Source organism: Colossoma macropomum, unplaced genomic scaffold, assembly GCF_904425465.1.
Source record: "Colossoma macropomum unplaced genomic scaffold, Colossoma_macropomum, whole genome shotgun sequence".
NCBI lineage: Eukaryota > Metazoa > Chordata > Actinopteri > Characiformes > Serrasalmidae > Colossoma > Colossoma macropomum.
The window spans coordinates 21,556,213-21,573,084 of NW_023494798.1; the positions used below are offsets into that span (position 1 = coordinate 21,556,213).

Here is a 16,872-nt window from a genome sequence, read left to right on the forward strand (position 1 = left end):
ACACAGTCCAGTGAGAGACCTTACAGAGACACCAGTCCACTCAATTAGCCTAGGTTGGAAAGGCAGAGAGAGAGAGACAAAGCCACAGACAGCGGGTCAGGATGATGAGGAAGGATGGAGTGAATTTCATCATTCCATCACACTGAGTCCCTGAAGACCTTTTGGGCACTTATTCAAATAACCTTTATTCAGAGCTTTTCACAGTGCTCCCATTAGCTCTTAGTGGAGTGATAACATGTAATTCCTCTATTTCATAAGAAGATTTGCTTCCCTTGTTATATGTTCATTATATTAATATCAGCATTAGGTTAACCCTTAGCATTAGTCTAGTGTTATTATTGTCATTTCTCTATAATATTTATATGTAATTCCGTAATAAATTACATGTGATGTTGACAAATGTGATATTGATTCAAGGTTTAAAATTCACAATTTTGACTGAATTTGTCTGCCTGTTTATTTACTACAAGTAAGAAATCCTTAATTCTACATAATGCTATGGAATGTCTTTGCTATTGCAAGAGATTCTTCACTGCATAAAATACATGATAGTTTTATGAAATTTTGAATATAAATTAGGAAACTCATTAACACCACTTGCTAACAAGAGAATTGTTTTGTAATTGCATCTTGGCACCTTGATTCAAAATCGAAACAAATCATTACTTGACAAAAGAGCTTGGAGCAAGCTGTGCTACAGCTGAAGCAGTCTGGAGCTAAAGTGTGTTGGATCTATAGCATACTGAAGCTAGCCTGTGCTGGAGCTTCATGCCAGAGCTAAAGTATGACAAAGCTAGAATGTGCTGAAGCTGAAGAAGGCTTGCTGAGGAACGCTGGGGTTAAAGCATGTTGGAGCTGAAGAACGCTGGGGTTAAAGCATGCTGGAGCTGAAGAACGCTGGGGTTAAAGCATGCTGGAGCTGAGGAACGCTGGGGTTAAAGCATGCTGGAGCTGAAGAACGCTGGGGTTAAAGCATGCTGGAGCTGAGGAACGCTGGGGTTAAAGCATGTTGGAGCTGAGGAACGCTGGGGTTAAAGCATGCTGGAGCTGAAGAACGCTGGGGTTAAAGCATGCTGGAGCTGAAGAACGCTGGGGTTAAAGCATGCTGGAGCTGAAGAACGCTGGGGTTAAAGCATGCTGGAGCTGAGGAATGCTGGGGTTAAAGCATATTGGAGCTGAAGAACGCTGGGGTTAAAGCATGCTGGAGCTGAAGAACGCTGGGGTTAAAGCATATTGGAGCTGAAGAACGCTGGGGTTAAAGCATGCTGGAGCTGAAGAACGCTGGGGTTAAAGCATGCTGGAGCTGAGGAACGCTGGGGTTAAAGCATGCTGGAGCTGAGGAACGCTGGGGTTAAAGCATGTTGGAACTGAGGAACGCTGGGGTTAAAGCATGTTGGAACTGAGGAACGCTGGGGTTAAAGCATGCTGGAGCTGAAGAATGCTGGGGTTAAAGCATGCTGGAGCTGAGGAATGCTGGGGTTAACTCATGTTGGAGCTGAGGAACGCTGGGGTTAAAGCATGCTGGAGCTGAGGATCGCTGGGGTTAAAGCGTGCTGGAGCTGAGGAATGCTGGGGTTAAAGCATGCTGGAGCTGAAGAATGCTGGGGTTAAAGCATGCTGGAGCTGAAGAATGCTGGGGTTAAAGCATGCTGGAGCTGAGGATCGCTGGGGTTAAAGCATGCTGGAGCTGAGGAATGCTGGGGTTAACTCATGTTGGAGCTGAGGAACGCTGGGCTTAAAGCATGCTGGAGCTGAAGAATGCTGGGGTTAAAGCATGTTGGAGCTGAGGAACGCTGGGGTTAAAGCATGTTGGAGCTGAGGAACGCTGGGGTTAAAGCATGCTGGAGCTGAAGAATGCTGGGGTTAAAGCATGCTGGAGCTGAAGAATGCTGGGGTTAAAGCATGCTGGAGCTGAGGAATGCTGGGGTTAACTCATGTTGGAGCTGAGGAACGCTGGGGTTAAAGCATGTTGGAGCTGAGGAACGCTGGGGTTAAAGCATGCTGGAGCTGAAGAACGCTGGGGTTAAAGCATGCTGGAGCTGAAGAATGCTGGGGTTAAAGCATGCTGGAGCTGAGGAATGCTGGGGTTAACTCATGTTGGAGCTGAAGAACGCTGGGGTTAAAGCATGCTGGAGCTGAAGAATGCTGGGGTTAAAGCATGCTGGAGCTGAGGAATGCTGGGGTTAACTCATGTTGGAGCTGAAGAACGCTGGGGTTAAAGCATGTTGGAGCTGAGGAACGCTGGGGTTAAAGCATGCTGGAGCTGAAGAACGCTGGGGTTAAAGCATGTTGGAGCTGAGGAACGCTGGGGTTAAAGCATGCTGGAGCTGAGGAATGCTGGGGTTAAAGCATGCTGGAGCTGAAGAACGCTGGGGTTAAAGCATGCTGGAGCTGAAGAATGCTGGGGTTAAAGCATGCTGGAGCTGAGGATCGCTGGGGTTAAAGCATGCTGGAGCTGAAGAATGCTGGGGTTAACTCATGTTGGAGCTGAGGAACGCTGGGGTTAAAGCATGCTGGAGTAAAAGCAGGTTGGAGCTGAAGCATGCTGGAGCTAGACTGTGCTGGAGCTGAAGAAGGCTACCGCTAAAGCGTGCTGGAGAAGGCTAGAGCTAAAGCTTGCTAGAGCTAGAGTGAGCTGGTTGATGTGGAGCTCAGAGTCGCACAGGGCTTTAGTGGGACACTTTCTACTCACTCTTGGATCAGCCTGTCTGTCCATCCATCTGCTCTCCACAGCAGCTGTGACAGGCAAGAGACAAACTTGTGACTCATTGTTGACACTGACAGCCGCTGAATCAAGACAGTTGCCTTCAGTTTTCTGGTTGTTGCCAGGGTTACGAAAGCATAGCCGGTGTCCAGGGGAACGGGCCAGGGAGCCTAGTGGAGGATGCAGGCAGGATTTAGACCACGGATTGCATTAGGACCATACACATACACTCACAGGTGATACTCAAGCAGGATGAGTTAGGAAGAGTAGCAAGTGACAAAATGCTCCTATTCTTATCTCTGTTGAGATGTTCAAAGCTTTTAAGCTGTGTTCACGTTACAGAGTTGAAGACAACATGTTTTGAGTGCAAATTTAGCTTTTTTACTTTAGAACTGGAGCTGCGAGGGTAACGTTGCTAACAAACATTATAACTCAGTAGTCACCCAAAATAACTCAAATAGTTTCCACAAAAATACATCATCAGAACTTCTCTCAAACCACACCCAGGTCTAAATTAAGGTCACACTTTTCAGTGTGTTTTACAACACAGTATGACTTACTTTAAAGTATAAACTTTTCTGCTACACCAGGGTTGAAGAGGGGACTGGTCTTGAATGTGATTCCTCTATTTTTATGCTGATTATTGTGACAAAAACTGATTCTAGATCAGCATTCCAACTCCTGAGGTGGAATGTGAATGCAGAGCCTGTTGTCTAAAAAGGCTGCCTGCATTGTTCAGCTACATGGTGAAGTTGGAGCTAGAGCGTGCTGGGGCTGAAGTGTGTTGGAACTAGAACATGCTGAAGCTAAAATGTGTTGGATCTGTAGCATGCTGGAGCTGAATGGTGAAATTTTGTTTATTTTTATAGTTCGGGGAACGTCATATGTGTTCTAAAACGCATCCACAAGTCTGTGCAACCTTTAAGATTAATGTAGTGCAAGTGGGTTGAGGGAAGGTTTGGAAATGTATTTTTACAAAATCAATTTGGGCTATTTGGGTGGCTATTGACTTCTGTTTGTTAGCAACATTAGCTCTCGCAGCTACAGCTCTAAGCAAAAAAAGAAACATTCAGACTCCAACTGACTACATATGAGAAAAGTGGAAAGTTCTGTACATTTGATTTTTCAGCAAACTGTTTCTTTAAACACTTTCGTGTAATATTTTTTAAAGGTGTCAGTGTTTAGTTCAGCTGTTCTATATCAGAACGAATTGGTGGGGGGAGGTTTAACTGTAGAATACTTATTTTCAAAAATAATCTTGACATTTTCAGTACTTTAAATATCTAAATGTGCCATAAATCCATGTGTGCCTCTACGTGAGCAGGTACAATTACATAACCCCCCCCCACCCCCACCCCAACTAACACCGGCGGTGTCAGATCAGTGTCATGTGATGTCCTCGAACCTAGAATGCATTAATATCATATATATAGCCTTGCAACACTAATAACAATGTCTAGATCAAGAGGTGGAAAGCAACAAATTACATTAACTGATGTGTTCAGAGACGTCAAGTTCAACGCCTTACAAAGTGATCTTAAGATAACAGCATTATCAGCTACTAAACATCCCTCCCGAAACCTAAATCTCTGCTTTTCACAACTCGACCTCCACTCTAAAGAAGCATACAAGCTGTAAGCTGACTGACTAATCCTAGATGAAGAAGTACTGTGTCCTTTTACTACTTTCTTCTTACTTTGTCATTTTAGAAAAACAAGTATGGCGAATAGTTATTAAACTTAAAAGCTGTTCCATCTGTCATCATATCATCCTGTGTGGGTCAGTAGCGATCAACTGATAAAATCTGTCCATGTGGGTCATTTCAGGGCACAGATCTGTTCACACTAAAAACAGATGTGGCTCACTTACAAACTCCGATATAAACAGTCAAAGCAAAAGATCAGATCTGAGTAATCAGAATTATGCAATACTGCTTGCGGTGTAAACGTAGCTTTACTCGCCATGTGTGTCACTGGCTGGAGTTTGAGTGTGTGTGGTAGGGTCCAGGCTTTAGACTGTCGGATAGATGAGAGACTCAGGGGGATGAGGAGAGATTTGGGAGCTCATCCACTCCTAACTAGAGCATGGCTCTACATCAGACTCAGGGCTATGTCCACTCTGCTGCGGAGTACAGGAGTGAACTTCTGGACTCTGGGCTAGGAGTGGGAAATATGACGATATGTTACTGACAAGTTCATGACGAATTGTCATTGTGTGCTTTTCTGAGTGTGTTATGGGTCTCATCAGCCCTTGTAGAACACTGAACAACTGCCAGTATCATAAATAAGATGTTGACCAATTTTTAGAGCATGTAAACAATCACAACCAGTGTACAATAACTACATAAACTGCATAGTAACAAGTAGCTGATTAGATGTCTGCTCATTACACTATTATTTACATGATAAAAAAAAGGTTATTTAAACAAGATGCAAGAAATGAAAGTACATGATTTGTTTGGCTATCAGAGTGAGGAACTACATGGCCAAAGCACAAGAGGGGTAAGTTAGCCAGTTCATTCAGTCTGCTTGCACACTAAGGCTACAGATGGCTATCTTAATGTTACTATATTGCATTCTGTCTAATTAACTAGCCAACTAGCAGTCGCTCCAGTTCTCAGCCAAGCTGCACCATCTTTGACGTGTTCACAATCATGTATTTTAAACAGATAAACCATGTTTACTGTTCAATATGCGTCCACTCACTGTAACTGTGATAGCAGGCTCAGTCCCAGGTGGGGGGAGACCAGTGTGGTTGTGGTGGGCTGATCTAGACTGAATTTAGTTTTGAAACCTCAGATTTCTCCCGTAGCTTCTATGCATGCACTTATTCAAGGATGCGTTGATGGAACTTGCATGCCGCTGTTTTTTAAAGGTATTTTGAGAAATGACGGAAGGGGAGGAGTTGACAGTAAAATTCATTGCATATCATAACGTGAACTATGTACTGCATGTACAACCAGCCACTTCATTAAATACTCCTCCTTGTATTTGAACACTCTGTCCATTTTATCAGCTCCACTTACCATATAGGTGCACTTTGTAGTTTTACACTTACAGACTGTAGTCCATATGTTTCTCTGCATACTTTGTTAGCCGCCTTTCACCCTCTTATTCATATGGTCAGGACCCCAGCAGGACCACCACAGAGCAAGTATTATTTGGGTTGTCAATCATTCTCAGAACTGACATAGGAGTGATACTTTAGTGTGTGTTCCAGTGGTGCAGTGTAGCTGGTGCGCACATTTTTCTCTGACTATAATGCTGCCTGTATGACTTTAAGATGCCCACAGATCATCTAATCATTTGAAAGCCACAGCCAATCAGTGCAGGACAGAGTTATCTTTTCTTCAGTAGTTCAGTAGAGAATGTTAAAAACATACTTTTTATTATTGGATAAATATATTTCTATGTTGAACTTCAGTAAATGTTCATTTTAACATTTTAAACGCCTTTTTTTAAAAAATGCATTTCTTCTGAAATTACAAAATGAATATAGCTTAGGAAGAGTTTCACTTTCTCACATTGTTCTACTCCTCCCTACATAATGTCCCCTGCAAAAAACAAACACATTAAAAAATACTAATGGGGTGTTACATGCTGGTGCTTTTGATTTTTCCTCCTCTTCCTTGTTAAGTAGGTTATTGTTGAGCTGAACTAAAACACATTGAGAAAAAAAAACCTCATTCAATCCTACAACTTCACAAATGTTTGGCCACACCTATTCATGGAAGGGTTTTCTCATAATGAATATATAAAAACTGTAAAATGACACATATTGAATTATGGAGTGATAAAAATTGCAAAACAAATTTTATATTTTAGCTTCAAGGTTCCCCCTCCGTTTGCCTTGATACAGCTTTGCACACTGTCCAGCTTTATGGGGAGCCTCCAAAAATGACTCTCTTACAACCTTGAAGATCTTCACTTGTCACTGTCCAAAAAAACGTAAATAAATCTTTCAATTTTTACGTTTTGACATCGTTTGAGCACCACAACTGTCCTTTAGATTGTATGAAACTTAATAATGAATGGTCCAATCGAAATGCTCCAGACTCCTCAGAATAAAATCTCTACATGAACTTACATTAAAAGTAAAGAATGTTTTTGCCTTCTCCTACAATTTTGGAGCTACATGTTTTTTTTTTTCTTTTAAACATGAGGCTTTAATATGTTTAAGATTTTGAAAAACAAAAATTCAGTTGTTCACTAAATATCACTTCGAATGTTTTGACTGGTCCAGTAGGAATAGAGACAGTGTAGTAGGTTTCTAAGCCACAGTTTGATTTGGCTTATACTTTGATACAGTAACATGTGATGTTCTGTTTAGCTCTCTTTATTAAAAACATCAGCTGATAAAGGTTAACAGTTAAACCTAATGGTAGACACAAGACACAGAGCACTGAAGCATCATTCCACTGCAGCCTGTTTACTGAACTGACCCCAATTCACATTCATCCACTTCTGAAAGAGCACTTGTCAGAAGTGTGTGTGTGTGTGTGTTTATATATGTGTGTGTGTGTGTGTGTGTGTATATATATATGTGTGTGTGTGTGTGTTTATATATAGTGTGTGTGTGTGTGTGTGTGTGTTTGTGTTTATGATGATTGATGTGTGTGAAATGTGATGTTACTGCAGCGCAGGCTGATGATTTTCAGTGCTGTTTATTATAGGCTGCTGCTTCTGACTGATCAATATGGAATCAGAGGAGACCATGACAAGAGGCCCACTATGTCAATCCAGTGTCCCTCTTTCTCTCCTTCTTTCTCTCTGCTCTCGCGCTCTCTCTTATACGCTTTTTCTCTCATCACTTTCTCTTTTGCTCTATCTCTCATCTCTTTCCCTCTCTCTTCCTCTTACTCTGTTCTCTCTTCTCTGATCTCCTCTCCTCTCTTTTCCTCTCTCTTTCACTCTCTCACTTATCTGTCTGTCAATCTTTTTATCTCTCTCCTTCCCCCTTTCTCCCATCTCTCTCCCTTCCTCACCCTCTCTCTCTCTTACTTTCTCTTCACTCTTTTCTCTCTCTCTTTCCCCTTTCTCCCCCATCGCTCTCTTTTCTCTCTCGATTTATCTCGATATTTGTCTACCTGTCTCTTCTCTCTCTCTCCCCCTCATCTCCTCCCTTCATCTCTCTGTCTCCCTCCCATGTCTTCTGTCCTTCTCTTCCTCCACTCTTTCTCTCTCTTTCTCATGGTCTCTCTATCTCTGTTTCTCTCTCTCTCTCTCTCTCCTTCTCTGTGTGAAGTATAGCTGAGTGAGGGTTTTGAGAAGGCACAGTCAAAGGCAGAAATGGCGCTCTCTCTCTCTGTCTCTCTCTCTCTCTCTCTCTCTCTCTCTCTCTCTCTCTCTCTCTCTCTCTCTCTCTCTCTCTCTCTCTCTGTCTCTGGCTGTCTCTCTCTGATATCCTCATCCATTAACTTAATTCTTGACTTCTCCATCATTGTTTCCTGAAGGCCCTTCTTTCTCTTTTCTTCTTGCCCTCTCCCTTGTCTTCATTCTTTCATTCTTGCCCTCTCCATCATTACTTCCTAAAGGCCCACCTTATTGTTTTCTTTCTTTTTGGCTGCTCTCTCTCTCTCTTTCTCTCTCTCGCCCCTTCTCTCCCTCTCACTGTATTTGCATGCTGCAGTCATTCCAGCCCCTGTATCCCTGCAGTAATTGGAAAGCCGTCACTGAGCTCAATGTTGGGAGTGGACCAGCAGGGATGAGAGAGGGAGGGAGGGAGGGAAAGAGTGAGTGTGTTGATGGATCTTGCCAGTAAAGGAAAGGGGCAGCAGAGCCTGTTTTTTTTTTGTTTTTTTTTTTTCCCTGGGCAAGTTGAAGGCTGATGGAGGAAACAACATGACTTAGGCATGAAAATCACAGCTCTGGGCAAAGTTAGCATGCTAACTACTCAGAAGCTGCTAGAGGACGGAAGGAGAGGAAGAGGGAGACTGAGAGGGAGGGCAAGTGTCACAGCTGTACGGTGTGTTAGCGGGTCCGAGGGCAGGTTTATGTGTCTGTGCTTTAGTAAGTGTGGGTTCTGGGATGACGTACAGGTTGTTATTTTCTCTGTATTACTGTTCTAAATGGGAGAAAGAGGAAGATGCATGTGGTACAGTGATTGCTGGGCTGTGCTGTACAGTGCGTGTGTGTGACTGGCTGGGTTTGAGTGTGTGTGTGTGTGTGATGAATGGGCGAACGAGAAGGCTCTGAGATGAATGAGACAGACGTAGAGCAGCGGCTACTCAGCCTGCAGCTGCATTAACATTCAGAACCTGTCTTTCAGTGAGAGAGGAGAGAGAGCGAGTGAGCAGCAAGCGAGCTGTAGAAGGAAGGAGAGAGGGAGACGAAAGAGAGAAAGAGCAGGAGAGGGGAGAGCAGGGAGTTGGGGGGGGAGAGAGAGAGGGGTAGGAGGGGCGGTGTGTTGATTACGGCAGAGGGAGCTGCGTGTGTGCGCGTGTGTGTGAATGTGTATGTATGTGTGTTCGCGTGGCGGGGGATTTTTCTGAGGGGGGTGAGGTAAGTCGCACTTCCCCACGCTAATCAATCCAGACCCCCCGGCGGCCGCGCGTTGTCGTCGGCTGACGGTTCGGCTTGTGGATAGAATGTGCAGAGAGGGGCGGGATTGTGTGAGCCCAGGCACGGGAAGAGAGCGAGCGCAGCCGCGTCAGAGCGTGCGTGTGTGTGTGTGCGAGCGCGAGAGCCGCGGGGAGCGGACATGCCCCGCTCGCGGCCGGCCCAGCCCCAGCCCTCAGCACCACGGACAGCGACAGGCAGCCGCTAACGGCAGCGTGGGGTGAGGGAGGAGAGGGAGGAGGAGGAGGAGGAGGAGAAAAGGAGGAGAAAGGAGGAGGAGGTGGGCCTGGCTGGACCGGGAGGATTGAGAAGAGGACCTGCACACGCCGTGTTTGCGTGTGTGCGCGTGCGTGCATCCCTGTGCATGTGTGTGCAGCAGCGGCAGCACGCGCCTGCTCTCGCGGCTCACTCACGGGACCATGTCAGTCACCACCGGATTTGGCTACCAGTTGCCGGGCATCACCACGGTAACCTATGTTTTTGTTTACAGCCCCGGGACAGTGCAGCGGGACCCCAGCCCGCCCCCCTCGGGGCCCTCGCACGTGCTTTCGGGGGCCCGCGGCCCCAAGCGGAAACTCTACAGTGCCGTGCCGGGACGCACCTTCATCGTGGTCAAGCCCTACACACCACAGGGAGAAGGGGAGATCCAGCTGAACCGTGGAGAGAGGGTCAAAGGTTAGTACCGCCTCCTCCGTGTCTCACCTGACTGACATTTACATTGCTCATTCTGCATTATTTGTTTGTTTGTTTTTTTGGATTTTGGAATATTAATATCAGGCGATGTGAAATTTTTGTAATGGTAAACTGATGGTCATTGAGGTTCACAGTGGAGTGTGGTGATAGACACGCTATGGTATAGAATGTGTACATCATGCCAGACATGCTTCAGACCTGCTGCCATGTAGAATGTGTAGAACACTGTAATAATCCTGCTATAGTGTAGACCATGCAGAACATTAAGTTAGACCTGCTATAGTATAGCATGTGTGGAACATGATAGGTGTGTGTACAGTAGGCCTATAGAACCCCATGTAGAACCCCATGATAGACCTGCTTCCACTGTGCTGGACACTAGGCCTTCAGGACCAGAGTTCAATACCTCTGTGCCCCATGTAGAATTTGTAGAATAGTCATGATAGACCTGCTACCATGCAGAATGTGTAGAGCATCATGATACACATGCTACTGTACAGACTGTAAAACAGTATGACAAGCATGGCATGGTACAGAATGAAACATCATGATAGGCATGGAACATCATGATAGACATGCTACATTAAGCCTAGAGAATGTGTAGAAAACCATAATCATGATACAGTTTAGAATGTGTAGAACATGATACGCATGCTGTAGGTATAACATGTGTGGTACACCATGACACACCACAGTATAGAATCTATAGCGTGGTACTGGCGTATTTCTGTAAAGGCTTTATTATAATGTGAGTAGCTGCTATCATGCTGATGTGTTAGATTATAATATATAGGAGGCCGGACAGTAGGGCTTATAAAATGGCTCATTGGGACTAACTGTGGTAGCATAATACAGACTTTATACTAAGATTAATATGGCATAGTAATACATAGTAACATGGATTGTACTAGTCTTGTATAGTCTATACAAATCTGGCTGTGGGCTATTATAGTACTATAACAAATCTGCCTATAGTACTATTATAGTGTAATATCATGCGTATGGTTACAGTAAAGTGCATGTGTTAGTTTATACTAGGAATCTCTTTTTGCCCTGATCTGGTCTGAACTATAATGGGTATCAAAGTCACCACAGTGGGACAGAGACTGCTGTCTGGAGATCTTCCTTCATAACTCATATACAGACACACACACACCCACCCAAGAGCTCAGCTGGAAGGATGCTCCATACATGCTCATACTCTCATTGTGACCATCCATCAAAGTAACATTGTTTTTTGTGAAGAGCTAGAGAGTTAGCTTTCTCTTTTTCTCTTTAAAAACTCCTTAACAACCTTTAGAAAACTTCTTAACAATCGTCAAGTGTAGGTATTTATTTTGAGAATTGGCTGCTGTGCATTCTGTATAAAAGTTAAGGTTCTCATCCACTTGCAGTACGTGCATGTGTGTGGGACAGAGAAAGTGTATGCAATGCCAGATTGTAGCAGCCTTTAGGAGTAAAATAAATGGACTATGTATGATGTAGCATAGCAATAAATAAGAAAAGTGTGTAGACCAGGGATGCCCAATCTTGGAGGGCCAAAGAGATAAAACGGTCTACAAATGAAACAGGTAGGTGGGGTTAAAATTGTGTTATGAATGCATTTTTCTTCATAGTTTCTCTGTAATGAATGTTAGGCTTATGTTTCTTTTGGTGCAGAGATAATACGGTGATTATGTGACATTAAGTTGTTGCATTTTATTTTAGAACTTTTGAGCAGTAGCACTCAAAATGATCCTCAGGGACGCCACACTGTCAAGATTTTCTCTCCAACCTAACTTAAAACACACAAGCATGGAGCAAGAATGAGGACTGTCTGGGTGTCCCTGAGGACCAGTTTGAGAGCCACTGCTGACTGTATATTTTGTTAATAAAAGTAGCTTTAAGAAATAAGACTTACAAATATATATTGGTTTTCTCATTGGGTAAAGGGTTGTGGAGGTTAGAGCAACTTTCTGGCCTGCCAAATCAAATGACCTTTAGAGCCAGCTATGGGCCATAGGCTGCACTTTGCGGATCCCTGGATTACACTAATGGTTGTACAGTTCTATGCAAAAGTTTGTCAAATTACATTAGATGCTTTGGCTGCATAAATATCTATATGTGTGTGTGTGTGTGTTTACTCCATTACTCATGATCATGGCTTATGTGTTGCTCTGCTCTTGTCTCCATTCATGCTTCATTCCAGACTACCACTCAAACGCAGTGGAAGGTAAAGAACTTTGCATCCATCCCACTGCCCTTCATGCCCCCCACACCCACACATTACTATGAGATCTCAGTTCTGCCTCTGAACCTTCAGTCTCTGACTGTCCACTCTGCTTTACCTGCATGCTAACAGTGGCCAGTAAACATTCTGACACACACTCAGAGTGATATAATTGTGCTCGTCTCCCTGCCTCTCTGCTCTCACACCCTGAGGTTTATATCTGCTTGCTCCACTGTTCTTCTCTTGTGCTGTAGAATTGACTCTGGCTGTTTTATGTCTGTGCTCAATGCATCTTTGGACTGAATGTGTGATCTTAACTGCACTGGACACACACCACGCAACACCTCCACTAATACTGTACGCACATTCACAGATTGAAAACAGCAGAGGTCACACTCACCCCATGTCCAAGCTTTAGTCCTGGGCTCCAGGTGCCAGAGTGCTTGTACAGTGCCAGGATGCCCATTGTGCTGTGGGTGGATGTGTTGGTATGAGCTGGTGGCACTAGAGCAGAATGGCATTTTGCCTCTATTTAAAAACTGCCAGCACAAACCATATGCCTGAAATACGACAGTCTTCTGACGTAACAGTACCATATGTTAAAAAAATACAGTACGCAGAGTTCATACTCAGAAGGTCTTAACCTTTTAATTATTATTTTTGGTAACACATTACTATAGGGCAGTGTCCTTAAGGCTATGAGACACCTGCATAAGCTTGTCATGACAGGTGACGTAAGCCTATATAAACATTTATAAAGGCTTATTGTAATAGGCCTTGTCTGTCACAAAGGCTGCTTTTGTCCATTTTTATAGCAAGCTGACATACCTCCTGTATCAGTCGACATCACTTTGTCTTACATTGGGATGTCATGACTGAGTGAAATGACAGCATGTTATAACAGCTAACTTTGTAGCCTGCTATAATTTTGTATTGTAGTTTTGTAGATTACTACATCATCCGCATTATGTCACTTATATCACAGTTATATAATGATGTGAAACAGCTTAAATCTTACAAATAGTGCAATAAAAACCACTTTACCTAAGGACCACTTACTTTTGTTCTGCCAGTCTGACTTGGACAGCTTTGTCATATTATCAGCATTGTTGCATTGCATCATAGAGCTGGACAATATGGCAAAAGTGTTTTATTGTGATACTTCAAGAAGTTTTCACTTTACATGATATGTGGCTATTTTTTTCTCACATCTGTTAAGCTGGAACAGACAAATTAATGCAAATTATTTATATTAAATATTTTACATACTGTAATGCACAAAATTCATTTAAATGTGTTTTGTGCTATTTTTGTGCTATTACTTTTTTTGAAGGGAGCATTTTTTGACCTTTATGGTCTCCAATACTGATCTTTTAAATCAGATCAGCATATCACAACAATACAACACATTGAGATGTTAGTGAAAACATGTTCCTGCCAGCTGTGTTGCAGTCCCACGTGGATGTGTGATTTTAGCGCACATTTCGGAGCACTGTCCCCTGCTCCAGCATTCTGAGCCCCCAGCGGCCCTGCTCTTGCCACCATCAGTCTCCTGATCCATTTATAATGCCTCTCCTCTAATCTACATTCATTAATGCAGAAGTTACTGATGGCGAGAGCTTGACTGCCCCATTTTCAGAGCAGCGGGAGCACACTCGGCTGCTCTGGGACAGGGGAGGAGAGGCCAGAGCCGACTTGGACAGCTGTGGACAGGCATTCACACCAGCCAGCTTCCACACTGTTACTTTACCCTTGTGGTCCAGGGCCTAAGCCGGAACATGACCGAGGAACAGATCTTGAAAGAGTAGACAGCGTTAGATATAGAGGTGTTGACCTGTTGTGTAACTGGTAATTCAGTAAAGGTCTTTGTTTTCACCCAGGTTGAACATTGAATGAGAAGTAAAAGTATCATTGTTACCAGCGTGTTAGTGGGCCAACACACCAGGATGAATTAGTGAAATTTGTCTCTCACACAGCTGCAGCTCTGAAACTGAAGCTTGCTGTTTAAGGTGGATGTGTTTTCTACACAACCTGAGAGAGGGTTAGGATATGAACTCCGCACCCTAGCTTAGTGCTTGGCTATGTTGTCTATACTAATGGTGTAGAACTGTCAATATAAATAGAAAAATAAAGTTCAAACGCTGTTTCGAAATTTAAAACTGTATCCCCGTTACGCCCCTTGGTCTTCTTTGTTTATCATTTTTTGCGGAAACCACTGTCAGTGATTAAATGACAGCTTTTTCTAAATCAATTATAACTTCTAGGAGTTGTGATTTGGGGGCGTTATTTTGTTAGAAGGCTATTGGGGAGCTTTTGAGGAGCTGTTGGGAAGATATCGAAAAACTTTTATTTATCCGAGCCAAACCAACCTGCTTATATTATTAGAGCTCTGTAGAATGATTGATCAATAATACATGCTCCAAATTCTACTCTGAAACCTTCTTTGCATGATGAAACCTTCATGCAACTAGTTTAATGCATGCAACATAGTTTTGGTGCTACTTGACAGTTACATGAAACAGTTCAAAGTCGTATGCAACACAATAGATTGTTTTACTCTTAAGCCAACTAAGCAGCTTGTTTTTTTACTACATCACATCGTTTCCACTATATATTGTCATCTGCATTTGCAGACTTGTAGCATATATTTTTACTGTACCTTTTAAAACTTATGTTTAAGTAGCCATTGTGCCTCACTTATCCTGTCCTAGAAGCTACATTTCAGTCTCCTGTAATGATTTTCATCCTTTGAATCACCAGATAACATTAGCTGGTTAGTTAAGCTAGCTTGTTACGAAACACGTTTGATTCTTGTCTTGGCTCCGGAAACTGATAAAATGGAAAACTACCTACCATACAGTCAATCAGGAGGATCTCCTTTTCTGCTGTTTATTTTCTTGTCCATTGAACTGATCTAATCAGTCATTTGAAATGTTCTTCAACATGATAATGTGATGCATTATCTGTGTTTTGGTTGGCTTTTTCATGAAACTTGTTGAGACAGCTGCAGCTGTTGTGACTGATTTTCAGATGAGTTTGCAGGAAGCTTTACAGTATGCAACTCAAGTGAAACATGGTTTCATGGAAGTTTTACGCAAGTGAAGTAGCATGAAAGTTTTCCCATGTAAAGTCAGCCTCTCTCATACTCGCTCAGACAACTTTTACAATAAAGACCTTTAACAATGAAGGCAGCATTGTGATTCTTCTATGCAGTGATAGAAAAGGGAGTAGCAAACAGCTCCAAGTCCACATGCTGGTACATTTTTACTGTGCTAAGCTTGGACATTTATGCCTCATAACTACTCTGAATGAGGAGCACAAAACCAGACTTGCTGTATGTAGTGCTGGTAAGACATTAGGTTCTATAGGGTTAATGCAAACTTAAATATCATCTAATACCATGATGCCATAATATATTTGCCTCAGGCTGTTTTGTTTCCTTTGCTTGTAAATTTCAGTTGACAAGCAATCAAACTATGTCATGTCCTGCATATTCTCTCATTTTTCCTTTGTAACAAAAGTGCTCATTAGTCTCCCTTTCTTTCTCTTTCATTTTCCCTTCAAGTTGACACAGAGGAAAATGTATATGAAGAAATTCTGCTTGGTAAACAACAGACCTTCACTAGCTTCTTCCACCCATTAGTCCTATTATAGACAGAAATAGCTTTTTTTAGGTTATAGCCGTGCAAGTCGAACGTAGAGCTAGTTGAGTGCTGTGCTCTTCGAAGTCTGTGTCTATTCTTTGCTGATGACGTGTGTGTTGTTGCCTGGCTCTATCAGAGGCAGCAGAAGTGAGTGAAAGAGAAGGTAAATACATTGATGTAGGGTTTCTACTGCTAGAGCTTCAGTCCTGGGCCATTCCAGACTCCCCTTAGGTGTAGCAGACCTCATGTAGGCCAGTAGGTGCTTCTGAATAAAGGAGAGGGGAGTCCCCACAGGTCCTCTTCAGTAGGTCACTAGGTGCTCCACTAGCCTGTAGAGTAAATGATAGATGAGCTGTGTGTGTGTGTGTGTGTGTGTGTGTGTGTGTTGCCTATATATCTTGTTTCGTTTACAAGGTACAGAGAGGAGAGACAAAGGAAAACGTTTTGAAATGATTTACAGGAAGAAAAAGTTGCTATAGAATTGCATTACTCTGTAAATACATCTCTTTGTAATCAGGCTCTCATATCTTGTATTCTCAGATGGAACTGACCTATACATACTCTGCCCACAAACACGTTCTTTGTTTGTGGTTGTTGTGAGGTGGGAAGAGCTTTACAGAACACTGGCAAAAATCTCATTCACCCTAATAAGGAACTACAGTGCAGAACTGTAGTGCGTTGCTAATATAAATTTGAATTTATTTTTTGTGTGCATATCTGAAGCATCTCGTTGATTGGATAGATCAGATGTATATTTTTGTTGTGTTATTGAGCTTATAGAAAACTCTCCTTGGCCACCATCATGGTAATGCCCTTGGGCAGTTATTTCCAGTCATACAAGACCAGGAACCGAATTCATGAAAGCTTTCCCAAGGAGTTCATAAGAATGTTCTTATTGTTTTTTTTTTTCCATGCAGACTGTGGCTTATTTGTCATGTAGATAATCAATATCATGTTACATTTTACAGATTACCCTAAATTATATCATCAACTGATTAATTTCAAACACATCAGTGAGGTTTGCCCTGTCACTTCTTCCTGGCTAAGACAAGTGTGAGTCTGTCG

At 42.9% G+C, this 16,872-nt stretch overlaps 1 protein-coding gene across 1 annotated transcript in view; it reads left to right on the forward strand.

The window, feature by feature from the left end:
- shank3a (SH3 and multiple ankyrin repeat domains 3a) overlaps nt 1–16,872 on the forward strand; it is a 378,305-nt gene that overhangs the window by 246,140 nt on the left and 115,293 nt on the right. Inside the window, exons 13-14 of the mRNA XM_036585771.1 lie at nt 9,752–9,936; nt 12,143–12,166. Of these exons, the coding sequence (XP_036441664.1) occupies nt 9,752–9,936; nt 12,143–12,166 (209 nt within the window). The remainder of the gene's footprint in view (nt 1–9,751; nt 9,937–12,142; nt 12,167–16,872) is intronic.